A 20,955-nucleotide genomic window follows, 5' to 3' on the forward strand; every position below is an offset into this window, starting at 1 on the left:
GAAGAGCCAGGTGAGCTGAAGAAAAGCAGGCCTGCTTAAACTTTAGTTTCAGATAAGGATAAGGGTACACATCTATGAAATGCCACAAGCTGATACCAGAACATGCCAGACAACCCAAACAGCGGATCCCTGATGCAGGCTTGTTGGACTCAGCCCTTTTTTTAGGGTCATCCCTGAACTTTTTGCCTTCCTTCTGTATATTTTCTGACCTGTTTTTATTGGTTTTATGACTGGGCACTTTAACACTGCTGATCAGTGCTAAAGTTCATGTGCTCTCTCTTATAAACGTGGTAGGATTGGTCTACACCTGTTTGGCATATTTAATTTACCTGAATGTCCCTTGTACAGTGATATCCCATATACCCATGACCTGTAAATTAAATGCTACTAGTGGGATTGCACCTTTCAGACCTGTCTCAGGTATCTACTGCTGCAGGGCCTGCACTTGCAGCTACTGCCGCAGTGACATGGAATGTAAAGTGGTTGCTACATCTGAAACTCTCCTTTTACTACATGTAAGTCACCCATAAGGTAGGCCTTATCTAGTTGTATGGGAAGGGTGCTGTGTAGGTAAAAGCTAGGGCATATGCCTTCACTGTGTGACATGTCCTGGTAGTGACAAACAGCCTTTTTGGTTTCTCACTGCTGTGAGGCTGTACTCTCATAAGTTTGCAATAGGGATTTCCTTATATATGTGTCAGTCGTAATTTCTAATAAGAAAGGGGTGGCGTGACAATGTTTGGTATCATTGGAATAGTAGTGATAGATCCTCCTTATTGGTGAAAGTAGAATTGTCATTACTATTTTAGAAATGCCACTTTTCTGTGTGTTTATGAGTCGTTATGCCTTGCCTGGATGTGAATTCACCGTCTGGTTTAGACTGACAGGAGTGAGGGAATGTGCATTCACTCTAGAAAGTCACAAGGGGGGTTGAGGTGTGTCCTGCCTTTCCTGGGTGACTCAGCACTAGGCTGAATAGATTTGAGAAGTTGTAAGTGTAATCTCCACATAAAATTAATTCAGTTTGCCAGGATTAATATCCGTTTTTTCCAGCTCGTAATATGGAGGACAGAGACATTTCTGTTTGCAGCAAGATTTCTTTATTTTGATTCATACAGCAAAGACAGCCGACACGTGTTTCGCCCCCTCTTGGCGATTTGCGCCGGGGCTTTCTCAAGGCTAAATAGGATAAGTCTCGTAGAAAAATCTCGTTTCAAGGTGTGTACAGTGTCCGGAATATAAAAATATAAATCTTCAGCAGTAAAACATTTCTTTTTAGGCTAATGCCCTCGCTCCTAGAGTCCTCCCGGCATGGTGGTTCCTAAGTCAGTACCTCGGCGGGAGGTACTGACCTAGGACACTGTACACACCTTGAAACAAGATTTTTCTTGTGGCCCTATGGAGATGCACCAGAAGGAAGAGTATGGTGAGCTGGGCACTTGGGAGCCTCAGCTGAATTCATGGGAAGCACAGAGTTGTCCCCAAGTGAGGAGTGGCGGAGAGAGAGGCTAGACTGCGCGCCGCGCCTCCCGCCTGATTCTCCTTTTGTTGGCAGTGTTGAATGCTCACCTGCTGGGCGCCACAGGTGTGCTGTGAGCATCAAGAAAACTAGGGACACAAGTCATGTGGTTTGCAACGCGGTCCCGTCTCCTGCCTCTTTATTTTATACTGGCCCATTGCACCATGCGCCAGCATGTACCCGGGTGCTCAGTGGGAAGGTGAACTAGAACTTCATCCCGCACTGAGGACATTACATTCCTCTTCACCTTAGTTAAACACAATACCCAAAATAAGACAAGTTGTTACCAGTTCTGGAGAAGTCCTACTCAGCTACCTGACATCGATCACCGTCGCAGCCACTGACATGACTGGGGGTCCTCACACAAGGAATCCTGCCAGAAGGGAGGATGGGGCAGGATTACCTCGCAGGTAATACTGGGAAGGCTCTTCTCTGGATGCGACCGGAGATGAAACTCCTTTTCGCTGGGCATTCCTGCATGTGGTGGGGCGTGCCTCCGCAGTACCCGCATTCTCTTCCTTTGTTCTGTGGGCGCTTGACTGGTGAGCAACTTGGTTTGGCCTTTACGACGTTCGCTTGCTTGACCTTTATGGGGCGGTTAAGCGCAGCCTCCATGTGCGATGCCCTGGCCTTCAACAACTCCGTCGACCATCCCAGTGTGAGAATGTCGGACAGTGATTTACCAGACTCCTGGAGGATAGTTTTTCTTAGCTTCGAGGAATAGCAGCCATGTATGATTTGGGCCCTAATTTCTTCTTGTTCATCTTGGAAGCCAAACGTACTGGCCTGTTCCTTCAGGCAACAATGGAACGTGTCTAACGCTTACTCCTCTTCTTGTTTGGCTTGCGGAAAATGAAATGCTCATAGTCCCTGTTAGACATGGGCTCAAAGTGCGCGTTTAGGACATTCAGCAACCTCACATATGTCATGGGCATGGCCTCCACTAGAGTTTTATAGATACAATGAATGTCCTTACCGCCTAGGTGTAGTAGAAGTGTTCTGTATCTTTCGCGGGCGATGCCTGCCCCCTCAAAGTAGAACTGAGCGTTCTAGAGAGAGAGCACTGAAAACACTGGGCTCGGATGGATCAGTCCAAAACTACCTGGTTGCGGTAGCTGTGCACACGTTCATGGGCAGCCCCCTTTCCATGGGTACTAGGCTGGGGACTCTGTGAGGGTTCCCCACCTAAATTTAGCAACAATAATGGCCTCCTCTACGTGTCTGCACCTACTTGGAGGCCCTGTGTTGGGCTCGAGGACGGAATGAGACTTCAACAGAGGCCACTGATTCATGAGTGGAAGGAATCCCCGAAAATTACTGCATGTAGGTGGGCAGGTGGCTTAGAAGCTTACCAGCAAAGGAATAGACCTACTGCATAACCTGTAATAGGAGCGCAGGTGCCGCTCTTTGTGTTTTTTAGTGTTATGCTAGTAACCCTCATGGGTTTTTACCTCACAGACTGCACATATGGGCACTGATATAGATGTATGAGGATTGTTGATACCATTTACTGGTCATAATAACAAGCACATTCCAAAACCTGCCGGATATGTACAGTGATGGTGTAAGGTGATGTTCTCATCACATGTTGGTGACATGTGCAGTCTTCCAGTATTTACTTTATGCACTACTTTTGTTGTTATGACAATGGCTCAATTAGCCAAGTGATTTTATAATCTATGTGAGGGCATGACAAGTGCCTAGTGGCATAGAGATTTATGTGATTATGGTCTAAAGTGCTTTATTAACAATAAAAGGATATTTTTCTATAACCTCGTGGAGAGTCTCTTTTTGTGGTGTGCTTAATGTGTCACTGTTGTCTGTGTGTGTGTGTGTGTGTGTGTGTGTGTTGTGCAAACGCGTTACACGTTGCCTCAGGGATAAGCCTGACTGGTCTGCCAAACTACAAATGGGCTGAGCAGGGGTTATCTTTTGTGTGTAACTCCCTCACCCTGACTAGACTGGTGGGTTCTGCCTGGCTTACGTGTATACCCTAGCCCACCAGAAACCACATTCCTAACAAGGCTTAGCCAAACAAGTCAATGGATAAAGAGGATTGCTCCTCAGCTAATTTCTTTATTTTCTGTGCTGTGTCTGTGCATAGTGTGTTATGTGTTGTGCTGTGACTTGAGGTCTCGTAGCACAGCTTGTAACACACCTAAAACTGTCCGTAGTCAGATTTAAAAGTGCATAAGTATCTGGTTACCCACACCTTGTAAACAATGTGCACCAAAGCATGTCATCGATCCAACCAATGTGATCTTAAAGACACTGTGACACTATACCTGAATTATTTTCTCCTATGGCACTACCCAGTGCGCCTCTACCAAAATAAAGCGATCTTGGCCCCTCAGATCCCTTCTACCAACTCTAAAAAAGGGCTCTAAGCTCCTGAATCAAAGTGTTCCAGTGCTTCCTGATATAACCCACCTTCTCAAGCAAAATGTTCAATTGGCTCCATGGAACTCCTCAACAATGGTTGCTATAGTTGGCATTCAAACAAAATGATTTGGTTGCTGCCTGAGGAAGTCTGCTCACTTTTTCAGAGATAACTATACTCTTGACCTTTCTGAGGGTAAAGGGAACTACTGTGAAACTTCAGTGTAATCTTGCAATAGATTTATAGTCTGGTACCCCATGCCCATGACCAGTAGAAAAAGCTAACTTTACATCCTGTCACTCCATTGCACGAGTACATTAGCCTTCGTGCTTCTCAACTCCCATTTGTACCTCCAACTTCATTTTAAAGACTTAAACATGTGGGCAGTTGTTGGACATGGCCCTCTCCACAGGGTCACCCCTATATGTTTTGACTTCACCCCTCCTGTTTTCTGAATCTTTTGTGTGTGCTACAGTACTTATGGCCTCACCCTAAAACCTGGTAAAATTGACCCACAACTGATTGGAACATGTCATTTACTTTCATGTCCCTTGTATATATTACTGCATGTACCCAGGGCCTTTACACTAAATGCTGCTTGTGGGCCTGCAGCACTCACTAAAGAAGCACTTTAAAACATGTCTCAGGCCTGCCATTCCAGCCTGCCGGGCAGTTTTAAAACTGCCATTTCAACCTGGCAAAATAAACGTTTTGCCAAACCTAACCGACCTTTTTAATACATATAAGGCCCTAAACACCCCAGGGTGTAGGGTCCATTGTATTTAAAAAGTAGACTTCTGTTTTAAGTTTTACATGTCCTGGTAATGAAAAACTCCAAAATTATTTTTTCACTACTTCTCTGGGGGCGAGGTCTGCCTCTCCTATAGCATAACATTGGGCTACCTTATTACATTTAGTAAATGCTAACTTTTGATTGGGACCAAATAGAAAATTTGTCATGTTTGTCCTCGAGTTAATTGTAATTTAAAATCCTCTTTAATGTCAGGGTCGGGTTTAAGTCACAATTCTTAAAATTTCACTTTTAGAAAGTTGACCTTTTTTGCCTTAACCATTTGTGGCCTGTTGCCAGTGTCCTGGGTAACATGACCCTACTGCTCCCTTCATCCCAGGCTACCGAGTGACTCCAAGGATCAGTTGACTGACCTCCTGTTCTGAGCTACAGGTACACAACAAGCTCCAGAGCTTCCCTGGAACTGTCCAGCTAACCGTCTACAACTGGACCTGCTGGCCTCTGCTTGAGTGAGTTCCTGAACAGCAGGAGGTGTTTCTCCAGGTCCTCGACTCTTAGCTGGCATCAGTGGAGCTCCTTCTGTGATGAAAAGGGAAATCCTGAAATGTTGGGACTCAGTGCTACTGTGAATAGGCCAGTTCATGCCAAGATCCTGCTGCCTGTCTCGATCACCTACATGAAGCTCTAGTAAACCCGATTCTTCACACTACAGTGATGAACAGCAATGCAAGATCTGCACTTCGTGCGGTGACCCCCCAGCAACTACTATCTGCAGCATCAGACTGGATCCTTGCGCTACACTGACGACCGGCCATGACTCCAGGCCAGCTCTTCACGCCACAGCAAAAATCATTTGTGACATTCTCCTTACTCCTTGTGGCCTCCTCAACCATGAACTGGACTCTTCGTGCCAGAATTTGAGAAGGTAACTTTTTCAGCGGAACTAACCTAGTTCATGTATCTGGCCTGTGCTCCATCGTGGTCAGTGTAAACTTGTGATTTTACCACAGTCTAGCATGACCAGATGACCGCGAGTGGTGCTTTGTGCTTTTAACCACATCGGTGCTTATCGTATTCCCTCTCCTGCGCTGGAAAACGGTAAATCCCATTATTCATGACGAGCTCAGCTCGTCATGAGATACGAGAAGGTTACCTCATGACGAGCTGAGCTCGTCATGAGCGTCGAAGGAGTTAAGCGCTATGTACATAACAATTTGAAGTTGCATATCTCCAGTTCTACTAATTGGATTTTTGTCATTTTGGTTTCATTGTTTTTATTAACATGTACCCTAGATTTCTAAATTGGCCTGTATTTTTCTTGTATGGTATTTTCACATTATTAATATTTGTGGGCAGCATAATACTTACTCAGTGCCTTTAAGTCAAGCCTGATTGCTTTTGTGCCAAGCTACCAGAGGATGAATCACAGGTTGATTTAGTGACTGTTGTGGTTCCCCCTGACAAGGATTCTGGTTGTTGCTTGAAAACGTTTTCACCCCATCAACCTTTACTCCACTTTCTTACAACAGGTTATTAGGAGTCCAACCTGTGAAACTTTGAACACTGTTAATCTGATAATGACATATCTGGCCAGGCTTTACTGATAATAGATACATGTTACATACAAATCAGGTAAAATTGTGTAATAAACATAAGATGTATTAACTCACTAATAAAAAATAACAGAAACACAAGCAAAGTTGAATTTTTCATTCTGCTACTTGGAGAACTACATTTAGTGATTCGCATTGCAGGGCCATCTGGCCTCACACAGAACAAATCTGGAAGGAAGAAGGAAGCAAGATCAGATACATTTGCTTGCCTTTCAAACATACACCTGACTGCATTATGTACAGTGTTAATATGAAATACTGCACAGTAACTCCCACTCATCTCTCCATAGATAGGCCTTCTTATTAGTGCTCACAAAGCCAGACTTTTGTTTTTACTCACATGTATTTGATTGGGTTAAGCACCCACAAAGCACATAGAAAACAGTGTGGGAAAGAAAAAAGATTACTTCTATAGTGAACAAGACTGTGGTTGAAGTTGCTTCTCTAGAGAGCAAACAAATGTTCCCTGTCGAAAAAAAAGGGAATAAAGTCACATGCTAAAAATACTTTTTATTGCTATACTTATTCATGTAATTGACCACTCAGTGAACAATCAGCATCCTTAAGTATTATGCAGTTTTGGAACTCTTGTAGATTTCGGTTGGAAAAGGGCCCTCTCCAAAGGATCGGCCTAAACGTTTTGCCTCCTCCTCCTCCTCTTTTCCTGACCTTATGTTTGTTGGATCCAGGACTCTGAGCACCTCACGAATGCTTAAGTGCATGTCCTTCTCTCCTGAACATGGTAATGTTGGTGTATACACATTGCGTCTTTAGATTGAAATATTTCATTGACTTGTAAGGCCCTTGTAAAGTGGTATACCATATACCCAGGGCCTGTAACCTAAATGTCATGAATGGGCCTGCAGCACTCATTGTGCAACCCACACAAGGAGCCTTTCAAATCTTTCTCAGGTCATTACAGGGCCTGTGTGTGCAGTTTATTACCACTACGACTTGACATATAAAACTACATTCCAAGCCTTAAACTCCCCTTTTATTACAGATAAGTCTTCCCTAGGTATGCCCTAGATAGCTCATATGGCAGGGTGCTCTGTAAGTTAAAGGTAGGGCATGTACTGGTAAGTTTTGCATGTCCTGGTAGGGACAAACACCCAAATCCGTCTGTCACTACTGTGAGGCATTCTCCTCTCATAGCTTTGCATTGGGAATTCCTTAATACACCTTTAAGATGTAATTCCCGATTAGAATGGAGTATTTGTATCATGCTTTATATCTTTGGAATGGTAATGATACATCTTGTTTATTGGTAAAGTTGGATTTAACATTGCTGTTTTAGAAATGGCACTTTTAGAAAGTGGACATTTCTCTGCTCTTACTGCTCTGTGTGCTGGCAGCCTGTCTCCAAAACAGATCTCGGGTGGGTGACAGCTATACTTTGCGCATTCCCTCTAGACAGCGACAAACACAGGAAGGGAAGGTGTGACAAAGAACTCATATGCATTCATCTGCATTCTGATAGCTGTTCCTGGGCAGGAACAGAGTGGGAGCAGATGCTCACCTGAATCACCTGTGTTCTGTTCCCCACACAAAGTGTTGATTATCCCTTACTGATGGTGTGGATCTAGGGCTGGGAAGAAAGGGTCTGTGTGCTACCAAGACAGTACATTACTGGACCTGTGGAGAGCTCTGCCAAGATTAAAGACTGCAATGCTACAAGGATTGCCAATCTGCTTCTTTGGAATAACTGCTTTTCTGCTTTGCTGTGCTACCCTGCATCCAGCTGAGCTCTGCTCTGCTAAAGACAGGGACTGGACCCCTCTCACTTGAATGCAGAGTGGCTCCAAGGGCTTTCTGGCTTGCCCCCTGTTTTGAAGTCTCAGGGCCATCAAAGACTTCTGGTAACCTTGCAACAGCTAAGTGAGTCCTGCCCTGCCAAGTGGGTCCCATCCAGTCCTGGGCCCTTGAAAGGTGATTTCTGCTGTGCTGATCCATCAAACCCAATGCATCTATGCACACTTTTTCTGGTGAAACTCGGTAATGGGTAATGTAAAATCTAACTAGCAGGTACATTTAATACTGTAAATATGTTTGGGTTTCAGCCCTGATGAAGTCTGTTGATGCAGGGATTGGCATCAGACGAAACACGTGTTGGCTGAAAGACAATTAAGGACAACTGTGAATTTGATTGAAGAGATTATACCATTAAAAGAGATTGGAATACCGGATTGGTGGAATTTTCTCATTACAAGACAACACTGTGGCAAAAGACATTACTCCTGCACTTGAACATATTGGAATATTATTTAACATTGGTAAACTCACGTTCTATTGATTATAATTGTGGAGCTCAGAGAGATACTGTTTTGAATGCCAATGCATCTATGACTTTGTGATGAATGGAACCAACGCATTATCCTTCGAGGCTGACTCAGTTGCCGTTCAATGACCTCGCTTCGACAGACTATGCAATACCAAAGAGGATGATGGAGGGAGTGTTTGAACAAATCAAACACTCACCCCAGTCAACTGCTCTGGGTTTAATCCATCATCATTCTTTACCTCACTCCACCACCCCAGTTAAGACATGGCCATATGCAAATCATTCTGACCCTGTGCCTCATGGGGACAGTCCACCCCCAACTGCCAAACCATGTCTTCCCTGGACCGGAAACAAGCATCCTGGGACTGGTTTTGGATTCATAATCCTCATCAGCCAGGCAATCTTGAATCAAGTGGTAGAGTGAGCAAGGGACCCATGTCTGGGCATACCCTGCCAACTCAGGGCAAACAGAGCGATACCAAAAGGAATTATGGACGAAGTGTTTTAACAAATCAAACACTCACCCCCAGTAACTGCTCTTGGTTTAATCCATCATCATTCTTTAGCTCACTCCTCCACTATGCGGCAGGATGATGACGGACTGGGTGGTTCGACAGCAAGGCATTGTGTGCAACATAAAGGGATTCATTGATGAAACCTTCAACGACTGCGCATATTGGAGCCAACACGTTGTCTCTAACCACTGGATCGACAACAACTCGGGGACTCCACACATGGAGTCTTTGCCGTTGGCGCTTCCTCCATCCAAGGTACTTTTTCAACGGGACTTGTGTGAGTCCTGTAGCTAGACTGCCCTCCATCGGGGTCAGCCTGAACTTTGAATTTACCAGTTTCTAGCACGACCAGATGTTCCTAGATGGTGCTTTGTGACACTAAGCACTGTTATCCGGTTCAACTTTTTGGTGATTTCTTGTTTTCGTCTTATTTTACTAAAAAAATATAATCTGTCTTTCTAACCCTAATTGGTGTATTTTTGTAGTGTTTTCATTGTGTTACTGTGTGTGTGTTGCACAAATACTTTACGAACTGACATAGCTGTGCCAAGCTACCAAAGAGTGAGCACAGACTATCTTTTAGTGTGTAAGTAACTTACCCTGACTAGAGTGGTCGTTCGTTCTTGTACAGGGTGCATACTATGACAACCAGAAACCCCATTTCCAACAATTTTCATTACTGATGTGAATAAATAAAATCCAGAAATCTATTTCAAACCTACCAAATTATCTTTATTCTTCTACAATTTCTGTAAATCTAACAGTAAAGTTTTTAAAAAGACAGCAAGATAATTTAGTTAATGCAGGTTCAAATTCTTCAAAGCTATTTTCTCCATCTGTTTAGATTTTTTTATGACTTCTGCTAGAACCCTTGTTTTTTCACTGTTTATTTATACTCATCCATTTGTAGATTTTTGCATTTTTAGTCGTGAAAGTTAATAATATCAATTTGGAATAACAACACAACATAGAGGGATATTTACAATGAAGTGGCAGAGCATGGCGTTAGCCTCCTTGGCTTTATATCACGCTCTGCCACTTCTGAAATGCAGGGCTACATCATATTTACAACAGTATGGTGCATCCCTGCGTTTCCCTTTGCGCTGGTGCTAAATTTAGCAACCTAGCCCCAACGCAGGCACCCTTGCACCATGGTACAAGGGTGTCTGCATTGATGGAAAGATTGTTTATGTGCAGGAAGGTGTCCCTTCCTGCGCATAAACAATCTTTAAATGGCATTTTGCCACTTCTATGTGTGCTGCTTAATGCAGCACACATAGAAGTTACAAGATGTAATTTAAAAAAAGATGTTTTATGTGCAGGAAGGGTCACCTTCCTGCACAAAAACAATCAATGGTGTTTTGCTGTTTCTATGTCTGCTGCACAATGCAGCACACATGGAAACAGCTAAAAGGAGGAGAAATAAAGCATTTCTCCTAGTTTCGCCTGTTTAAGAATAGGTTTTTCCTTGTCTTAATTTTGGAGCTGCCTCCTATTTACGCTGTCCTTGAAAATAGAAGCATTATCAAAATCAATGGGTGTTGTGGTGGAACTCCCACTGCAACATCCATTGCCCTCCCATTTCAGGCTAAGTACATCGTGAAAGGAGGCCATATTCACAAGGCACCGTTAAGCCACGTTAAGTGGCTTAACACTTTCTTGTAAATAAGGTGAGGCACATATTGCCAAAGTATGACGTTCCTGTGGTGATAGGGGTCTTGTAAATATGCCCCATAGTTTTGTAACAATCAAATGTTGTTAGTCATACATTGTGTGTTTTTCTCAGTTGTTTGCACAGAAAATGTTATATAGGCACTGACCACTGAGTAGATAGATGCCAAGGGAGGACTGAAGAAAAGGCCCTCCACTTCAGTATTTTCACTGGTATGTAAGTTCTGCCACAGTGCTCAATGGTTACTCATTTTCTTTTGTCCTTTCTCGTGGTGTCACCTGCGTCAGAGACTACAGAATAATTCTATTCACAATCAGTGACGTAAGTTTCTGCAAGATCATCATCATTCTAATTTTGTTTTTGGAAAACTGAAAACTCCTGCATCTTTGTAATCACAGAATGATGGCAAGCTTGCAATTTTTAAAAAAAAAACAAGCTATAGAAGAACATTGCCAGTTTTCAAATACAGGAGCAGAGAATAGTATACTCGATGCTGTCAACATCTGAGGTCTTTGAACAGTTTAATTAATTTATATTGTTTCCTGACATATTTGTAGGTCTAACGTGACAACTGAGCTGCCTGCAAGATATACTTTTACCAGTTTCTGAAAATATAGATAGAGTGGGCTTTGGCTCCACCCAGAGGAATTTTAGTCTCCATGGCTATTGGTTTATCAGTCCACCTTTTAGGAAGTCCCTCCACTGGAATGTATGAGGGACTATTTTAAGTGCACTCAATAATAGTACTCTTTCTCACTTTCAGGTATATGTTTTCTATGCAAAGACTATACAGGAAAAATGGGCCTAATTCATGAAGGACTTGCGCCTCCGGAATGTCACTTTTTGTGACGCTCCGTGGCGCCGAGGCCTGCGTGATATTTATCAGGCAGCACTAAACCACTTTTTTTGGCTTAATGCTGCCTGATAAATATCAGTCCCTTTAACACAGTGTTCTGCGTTACAGGTACATGCAATGGGTGTTGCTGAGGACGTTCCCAGCAAGATCAATGGCCTTTTGACACTGCCCCAGATTTACGAGCAATTGTAAATCTGAGGCAGTGCCAAAAGCGTAGGGAGGCGCAACGAGGAGAAATATCTTTATTTCTCATTGTTTTCTCTATTCTATGTGTACTGCATTCTGCAGCACACATAGAAAGAGGAAAAAGCCTCTTGTGATTATTTTTGTACGGAAATAATCATCCCCGCAACGCAGGCACCCTTGCACCGGGATGCAAAGGTGACTGCGTTGGCACACAGCAGCCCATTGTGCGCCAGCGCAGGAGAAAAGGACAGGAATGCGCCATATCTTAGAAATAGGGCGCATTCCTGCCCTTTTCTTTTGCCATAGGGAAGTGCAGCAGGAAGGCCTGCTGCCCTGCCCTACGGCAAAACCTCAAAAATAAGGCCCAATACCTTTTGCTATATTCTCCCAAGAACTGGCAAAGCCAATGGGGCAGGCTGCAAAGTGGTAAACTGCATTTGTGTATGCAGCTCACTCAAACATAATTTCTGAATGTCTGTGTTTACATTTCTTGGCACAAAAAACGAGGCTTCCAGGTGTTGCCACCGTTTGTTATTCAGTACAGTGTTTTTGTAACATCTATGCTCTCAGCATTTCCATACGAGCATCACACCATAAAAAACACTTATTGGACTACCAATTTATTGACTACAACCAGAGCCACCAAAATGTTTTTGTATATTATTTCTTGTGCTCTACGTTTCTGTCTTCCTCGTTCTGAAAATCCTTTGATTCTCTGTTTCTCATTAGGACTATTTTGGATTCTTCCTTGTACCGATCATTTTTGTCGAATTGATCTAAGAACCATTTCCTTTTCTGTACCACCTCAAGAGGTAAGTTGATGACAGGATTTCATCCTACGCTAAGTATATAGTTTTTGTGCAGGGACGTTACGGGTCTTCGTTTGTTGGCCTAATAAATCACTTTTCGGATAAAAACACAAGAAGCTTGTTCAAAACTGTTAGAATTTTCTGCTACGTTTCCAGCAATAACAACGGCCTCATACAAGGAATATATATTTAGGAATTGTGTAGCTACTTTCCATGTTTTGTAAACTCATGTTGTAGTACTTCTGAATTAGAGAGTTTGTGTTATTCGCTAAGAAGAATCCAAATAAACAGAATTTGACATAAAATAGAGGGCTACAAATATGCATAAATGCAACATTTATCGAAGTGGAGCATCTTTTCTGTGATCTCATTTTAGAAATGGTTACAGTTGAAAGTAAAACACATAAGATGATGGACGGAATGTTGCCCAATGGCAAAACATTCACCCCCAGTCACAGATCTGGGTTTAATCCATCGTTATTTTGCTCACCAAGCCACCCCAGTTCAGACATGGCTATATGCAAATCAGTTTGACCCTGTGCTTCATGGGAACAGTCCAGCCCGAACTGCCAAGCCATGTCTTACCTGGACCGGAAACAAGCTTCCGAGGACCGGGTTCTGGCAGTCCAGCCGTCTTCAGCCCAGCTTGCTTGAATCCAGTGGCAAAGTGAGCAAGGGAATCACGTCTGAGCATACCGTGCCACACTTATGGCGGCCAAAAGCGGTACAAAAGGGGGTGGTGATGGACGGATCACCTGAATCAATCAAACACTCAAACCCAGTCAAAAGATCTGGGTTTAATCGATCACCGTTCCTTAGCCCACTCTGCCACCCCAGTTCAGACATGGCTATATGCAAATCAGTCTGATCCTGTGCCTCATGGGAACAGTCCAGCCCGAACTGCCAAGCCATGTCTTCCCTGGACCGGAAACAATCTTCCAAGGACCGGTTTCTGGCATTCCAGCCGTCTTCAGCCCGGCTTGCTTGAATCCAGTGGCAAAGTGAGCAAGGGACTCACGTCTGAGCATACCCTGCCACACTTATGGCGGCCAAAAGCGGTACAAAAGGGGGTGGTGATGGACGGAGCATCTGAATCAATCAAACACTCACACCCAGTCAAAAGATCTGGGTTTAATCCATCACCGTTCTTTAGCCCACTCTGCCACCCCAGTTCAGACATGGCTATATGCAAATCAGTCTGACCCTGTGCCTCATGGGAACAGTCCAGCCCGAACTGCCAAGCCATGTCTTCCCTGGACCGGAAACAAGCTTCCGAGGACCGGTTTCTGGCATTCCAGCCCGGCTTGCTTGAATCCAGTGGCAAAGTGAGCAAAGGACTCACGTCTGAGCATACCCTGCCACACTTATGGCGGCCAAAAGCGGTTCAAAAGGGGGTGGTGATGGACGGAGCATCTGAATCAATCAAACACTCACACCCAGTCAAAAGATCTGGGTTTAATCCATCACCGTTCTTTAGCCCACTCTGCCACCCCAGTTCAGACATGGCTATATGCAAATCAGTCTGACCCTGTGCCTCATGGGAACAGTCCAGCCCGAACTGCCAAGCCATGTCTTCCCTGGACCAGAAACAAGCTTCCGAGGACCGGTTTCTGGCATTCCAGCCGTCTTCAGCCCGGCTTGCTTGAATCCAGTGGCAAAGTGAGCAAGGGACTCACGTCTGAGCATACCCTGCCACACTTATGGCGGCCAAAAGCGGTACAAAAGGGGGTGGTGATGGACGGAGCATCTGAATCAATCAAACACTCACACCCAGTCAAAAGATCTGGGTTTAATCCATCACCATTCTTTAGCCTACTCTGCCACCCCAGTTCAGACATGGCTATATACAAATCAGTCTGACCCTGTGCCTCATGGGAACAGTCCAGCCCGAACTGCCAAGCCATGTCTTCCCTGGACCAGAAACAAGCTTCCGAGGACCGGTTTCTGGCATTCCAGCCGTCTTCAGCCCGGCTTGCTTGAATCCAGTGGCAAAGTGATCAAGGGACTCACGTCTGAGCATACCCTGCAACACTTATGGCGGCCAAAAGCGGTACAAAAGGGGGTGGTGATGGACGGAGCATCTGAATAAATCAAACACTCACACCCAGTCAAAAGATCTGGGTTTAATCCATCACCGTTCTTTAGCCCACTCTGCCACCCCAGTTCTGACATGGCTATATGCAAATCAGTCTGACCCTGTGCTTCATGGGAACAGTCCAGCCCGAACTGCCAAGCCATGTCTTCCCTGGACCGGAAACAAGCTTCCGAGGACCGGGTTCTGGCAGTCCAGCCGTCTTCAGCCCGGCTTGCTTGAATCCAGTGGCAAAGTGAGCAAAGGACTCACGTCTGAGCATACCCTGCCACACTTATGGCGGCCAAAAGCAGTACAAAAGGGGGTGGTGATGGACGGAGCATCTGAATCAATCAAACACTCACACCCAGTCAAAAGATCCCAGTTTAATCCATCACTGTTCTTTAGCCCACTCTGCCACCCCAGTTCAGACATGGCTATATGCAAATCAGTCTGACCCTGTGCTTCATGGGAACAGTCCAGCCCGAACTGCCAAGCCATGTCTTCCCTGGACCGGAAACAAGCTTCCGAGGACCGGGTTCTGGCAGTCCAGCCGTCTTCAGCCCGGCTTGCTTGAATCCAGTGGCAAAGTGAGCAAAGGACTCACGTCTGAGCATACCCTGCCACACTTATGGCGGCCAAAAGCAGTACAAAAGGGGGTGGTGATGGACGGAGCATCTGAATCAATCAAACACTCACACCCAGTCAAAAGATCCCGGTTTAATCCATCACTGTTCTTTAGCCCACTCTGACACCCCAGTTCAGACATGGCTATATGCAAATCAGTCTGACCCTGTGCTTAATGGGAACAGTCCAGCCCGAACTGCCAAGCCATGTCTTACCTGGACCGGAAACAAGCTTCCGAGGACCGGGTTCTGGCAGTCCAGCCGTCTTCAGCCCAGCTTGCTTGAATCCAGTGGCAAAGTGAGCAAGGGACTCACGTCTGAGCATACCGTGCCACACTTATGGCGGCCAAAAGCGGTACAAAAGGGGGTGGTGATGGACGGATCACCTGAATCAATCAAACACTCAAACCCAGCCAAAAGATCTGGGTTTAATCTATCACCGTTCCTTAGCCCACTCTGCCACCCCAGTTCAGACATGGCTATATGCAAATCAGTCTGATCCTGTGCCTCATGGGAACAGTCCAGCCCGAACTGCCAAGCCATGTCTTCCCTGGACCGGAAACAAGCTTCCAAGGACCGGTTTCTGGCATTCCAGCCGTCTTCAGCCCGGCTTGCTTGAATCCAGTGGCAAAGTGAGCAAGGGACTCACGTCTGAGCATACCCTGCCACACTTATGGCGGCCAAAAGCGGTACAAAAGGGGGTGGTGATGGACGGAGCATCTGAATCAATCAAACACTCACACCCAGTCAAAAGATCTGGGTTTAATCCATCAACGTTCTTTAGCCCACTCTGCCACCCCAGTTCAGACATGGCTATATGCAAATCAGTCTGACCCTGTGCCTCATGGGAACAGTCCAGCCCGAACTGCCAAGCCATGTCTTCCCTGGACCGGAAACAAGCTTCCGAGGACCGGTTTCTGGCATTCCAGCCCGGCTTGCTTGAATCCAGTGGCAAAGTGAGCAAAGGACTCACGTCTGAGCATACCCTGCCACACTTATGGTGGCCAAAAGCGGTACAAAAGGGGGTGGTGATGGACGGAGCATCTGAATCAATCAAACACTCAAACCCAGTCAAAATATCTGGGTTTAATCCATCACCGTTCCTTAGCCCAATCTGCCACCCCAGTTCAGACATGGCTATATGCAAATCAGTCTGACCCTGTGCCTCATGGGAACAGTCCAGCCCGAACTGCCAAGCCATGTCTTCCCTGGACCGGAAACAAGCTTCGGAGGACCGGTTTCTGGCATTCCAGCCGTCTTCAGCCCGGCTTGCTTGAATCCAGTGGCAAAGTGAGCAAAGGACTCACGTCTGAGCATACCCTGCCACACTTATGGTGGCCAAAAGCGGTACAAAAGGGGGTGGTGATGGACGGAGCATCTGAATCAATCAAACACTCAAACCCAGTCAAAATATCTGGGTTTAATCCATCACCGTTCCTTAGCCCACTCTGCCACCCCAGTTCAGACATGGCTATATGCAAATCAGTCTGACCCTGTGCCTCATGGGAACAGTCCAGCCCGAACTGCCAAGCCATGTCTTCCCTGGACCGGAAACAAGCTTCGGAGGACCGGTTTCTGGCATTCCAGCCGTCTTCAGCCCGGCTTGCTTGAATCCAGTGGCAAAGTGAGCAAAGGACTCACGTCTGAGCATACCCTGCCACACTTATGGCGGCCAAAAGCGGTACAAAAGGGGGTGGTGATGGACGGAGCATCTGAATCAATCAAACACTCACACCCAGTCAAAAGATCTGGGTTTAATCCATCACCATTCTTTAGCCTACTCTGCCACCCCAGTTCAGACATGGCTATATGCAAATCAGTCTGACCCTGTGCCTCATGGGAACAGTCCAGCCCGAACTGCCAAGCCATGTCTTCCCTGGACCAGAAACAAGCTTCCGAGGTCCGGTTTCTGGCATTCCAGCCGTCTTCAGCCCGGCTTGCTTGAATCCAGTGGCAAAGTGATCAAGGGACTCACGTCTGAGCATACCCTGCAACACTTATGGCGGCCAAAAGCGGTACAAAAGGGGGTGGTGATGGACGGAGCATCTGAATAAATCAAACACTCACACCCAGTCAAAAGATCTGGGTTTAATCCATCACCGTTCTTTAGCCCACTCTGCCACCCCAGTTCTGACATGGCTATATGCAAATCAGTCTGACCCTGTGCTTCATGGGAACAGTCCAGCCCGAACTGCCAAGCCATGTCTTCCCTGGACCGGAAACAAGCTTCCGAGGACCGGGTTCTGGCAGTCCAGCCATCTTCAGCCCGGCTTGCTTGAATCCAGTGGCAAAGTGAGCAAAGGACTCACGTCTGAGCATACCCTGCCACACTTATGGCGGCCAAAAGCAGTACAAAAGGGGGTGGTGATGGACGGAGCATCTGAATCAATCAAACACTCACACCCAGTCAAAAGATCCTGGTTTAATCCATCACTGTTCTTTAGCCCACTCTGCCACCCCAGTTCAGACATGGCTATATGCAAATCAGTCTGACCCTGTGCTTCATGGGAACAGTCCAGCCCGAACTGCCAAGCCATGTCTTCCCTGGACCGGAAACAAGCTTCCGAGGACCGGGTTCTGGCAGTCCAGCCGTCTTCAGCCCGGCTTGCTTGAATCCAGTGGCAAAGTGAGCAAAGGACTCACGTCTGAGCATACCCTGCCACACTTATGGCGGCCAAAAGCAGTACAAAAGGGGGTGGTGATGGACGGAGCATCTGAATCAATCAAACACTCACACCCAGTCAAAAGATCCCGGTTTAATCCATCACTGTTCTTTAGCCCACTCTGCCACCCCAGTTCAGACATGGCTATATGCAAATCAGTCTGACCCTGTGCTTAATGGGAACAGTCCAGCCCGAACTGCCAAGCCATGTCTTACCTGGACCGGAAACAAGCTTCCGAGGACCGGGTTCTGGCAGTCCAGCCGTCTTCAGCCCAGCTTGCTTGAATCCAGTGGCAAAGTGAGCAAGGGACTCACGTCTGAGCATACCCTGCCACACTTATGGCGGCCAAAAGCGGTACAAAAGGGGGTGGTGATGAACGGATCACCTGAATCAATCAAACACTCAAACCCAGTCAAAAGATCTGGGTTTAATCTATCACCGTTCCTTAGCCCACTCTGCCACCCCAGTTCAGACATGGCTATATGCAAATCAGTCTGATCCTGTGCCTCATGGGAACAGTCCAGCCCGAACTGCCAAGCCATGTCTTCCCTGGACCGGAAACAAGCTTCCAAGGACCGGTTTCTGGCATTCCAGCCGTCTTCAGCCCGGCTTGCTTGAATCCAGTGGCAAAGTGAGCAAGGGACTCACGTCTGAGCATACCCTGCCACACTTATGGCGGCCAAAAGCGGTACAAAAGGGGGTGGTGATGGACGGAGCATCTGAATCAATCAAACACTCACACCCAGTCAAAAGATCTGGGTTTAATCCATCAACGTTCTTTAGCCCACTCTGCCACCCCAGTTCAGACATGGCTATATGCAAATCAGTCTGACCCTGTGCCTCATGGGAACAGTCCAGCCCGAACTGCCAAGCCATGTCTTCCCTGGACCGGAAACAAGCTTCCGAGGACCGGTTTCTGGCATTCCAGCCCGGCTTGCTTGAATCCAGTGGCAAAGTGAGCAAAGGACTCACGTCTGAGCATACCCTGCCACACTTATGGTGGCCAAAAGCGGTACAAAAGGGGGTGGTGATGGACGGAGCATCTGAATCAATCAAACACTCAAACCCAGTCAAAATATCTGGGTTTAATCCATCACCGTTCCTTAGCCCACTCTGCCAACCCAGTTCAGACATGGCTATATGCAAATCAGTCTGACCCTGTGCCTCATGGGAACAGTCCAGCCCGAACTGCCAAGCCATGTCTTCCCTGGACCGGAAACAAGCTTCGGAGGACCGGTTTCTGGCATTCCAGCCGTCTTCAGCCCGGCTTGCTTGAATCCAGTGGCAAAGTGAGCAATGGACTCACGTCTGAGCATACCCTGCCACACTTATGGCGGCCAAAAGCGGTACAAAAGGGGGTGGTGATGGACAGAGCATCTGAATCAATCAAACACTCACACCCAGTCAAAAGATCTGAGTTTAATCCATCACCGTTCTTTAGCCCACTCTGCCACCCCAGTTCAGACATGGCTATATGCAAATCAGACTGACCCTGTGCCTCATGGGAACAGTCCAGCCCGAACTGTCTAGCCATGTCTTCACTGGACCGGAAACAAGCTTCCAAGGACCGGTTTCTGGCATTCCAGCCGTCTTCAGCCCGGCTTGCTTGAATCCAGTGGCAAAGTGAGCAAGGGACTCACGTCTGAGCATACCCTGCCACACTTATGGCAGTCAAAAGCGGTACAAAAGGGGGTGGAGATGGACGGAGCATCTGAATCAATCAAACACTCACACCCAGTCAAAAGATCTTTTTTTGAAAATGCTCAACTCTCTATTTCTCTGCACCTCTGATGAAACGAAGCATGCAGGATTGACTGAGTAAAATATCTATCTATTGTTTCCACGACTCTACTTTATCTTAGGGAAACAAAGTTGTCATGTTTATGCGGTTGGCAGAAACTAATCCCTTCTTGTGTATCTGAGAAAGTTTCTAGTGACCTCTGAGTTAGCTGACACTCATAATTAAGTCTATTATATTAAATAGAGACCTTGTCAACCTCAGTCCTACGTCAAATCTATAGGATATATTATTCCAATGCACAGAGCCTATTAGGAATATAGGAACTACCCGAAAACACTTAAAACACAACCAGCAACTACTGGCACAATAAGGACCCTAGCATTATCACATTAGGCGTAAAACACATTAGGCACAAAACCTCATTAGCATAGCCATATTACACAATAGGCCTTACCAGCATAACCACAGTATGCATTAACCTCCTAAGAGTAAATACATTACACCATAACCTCACCAGCATACCATCATTAGAGGTGTAAAAACAAGGTGCATAAGTCACATCACATAAGTCACATTATGTTAATGTTAATGTTAATGTTAAGGGAGTGCTTCTATAGCGCACGGCTACTCCGAGGAGTGTCCCGGCGCTGTAAGAGCCTCAGCAGGTTCAGAGAGTAAAGAAAACGGACGAGTGACAGAAGCATAGAAGCACAGGCGATGTTTATTGCAGGAAGAGGAATGTCTTCAGGTCTTTTCTAAAGGCGAGAAGATTGGAGCTGGATCTCAAGGAAAGAGGGAGATCGTTCCATAACTGCGGGGCAAGGAATTTAAATGAGCGCCCACCACAGCGGGCACGCCGGATCCTGGGAGTGGCTGCCTTGGCTTGAGAGGAGGAGCGCAAGGATCTGGCTGGAGAATAGAAAAGAACCCATTTCTGCAGATAGCGGGCCCCTATACCATGCAAAGCTTTAAATGCAATGGTCAAGGTCTTAAAGATGATACGCTTCTTCATGGGGAGCCAGTGGAGAGTCTTGAGAAGCTCACTGGCCCTTGCTCTCCTGGGGAGGCCGAAGATGGCGCGGGCCGCCGAGTTCTGAACCACCTGAAGACGCGATAGGAGATATTCAGGCAGACCGAGGTAGAGAACGTTGGAATAGTCGAGCCTGGAGCCGATCAGGGCCTAGACAGTGATCTTCCTGTGTTCCAAGGACAAGAGCGGCAGGAACTTCCTCAGCATCTTTAAAATGGCAAAGCATTTGCCGACTAAACCTG

The 20,955-nt window shown here is 46.3% G+C and overlaps 1 protein-coding gene across 1 annotated transcript in view; it reads left to right on the forward strand.

The window, feature by feature from the left end:
* LOC147696978 (stomatin-like) overlaps nt 1-20,955 on the forward strand; it is a 350,190-nt gene that overhangs the window by 93,983 nt on the left and 235,252 nt on the right. Inside the window, exon 4 of the mRNA XM_086933266.1 lies at nt 12,503-12,585. Coding sequence (XP_086789392.1) covers nt 12,503-12,585 — 83 coding nt within the window. The remainder of the gene's footprint in view (nt 1-12,502; nt 12,586-20,955) is intronic.

Source organism: Lissotriton vulgaris, chromosome 8 (genome assembly GCF_964263255.1).
Source record: "Lissotriton vulgaris chromosome 8, aLisVul1.2, whole genome shotgun sequence".
Taxonomy (NCBI): domain Eukaryota; kingdom Metazoa; phylum Chordata; class Amphibia; order Caudata; family Salamandridae; genus Lissotriton; species Lissotriton vulgaris.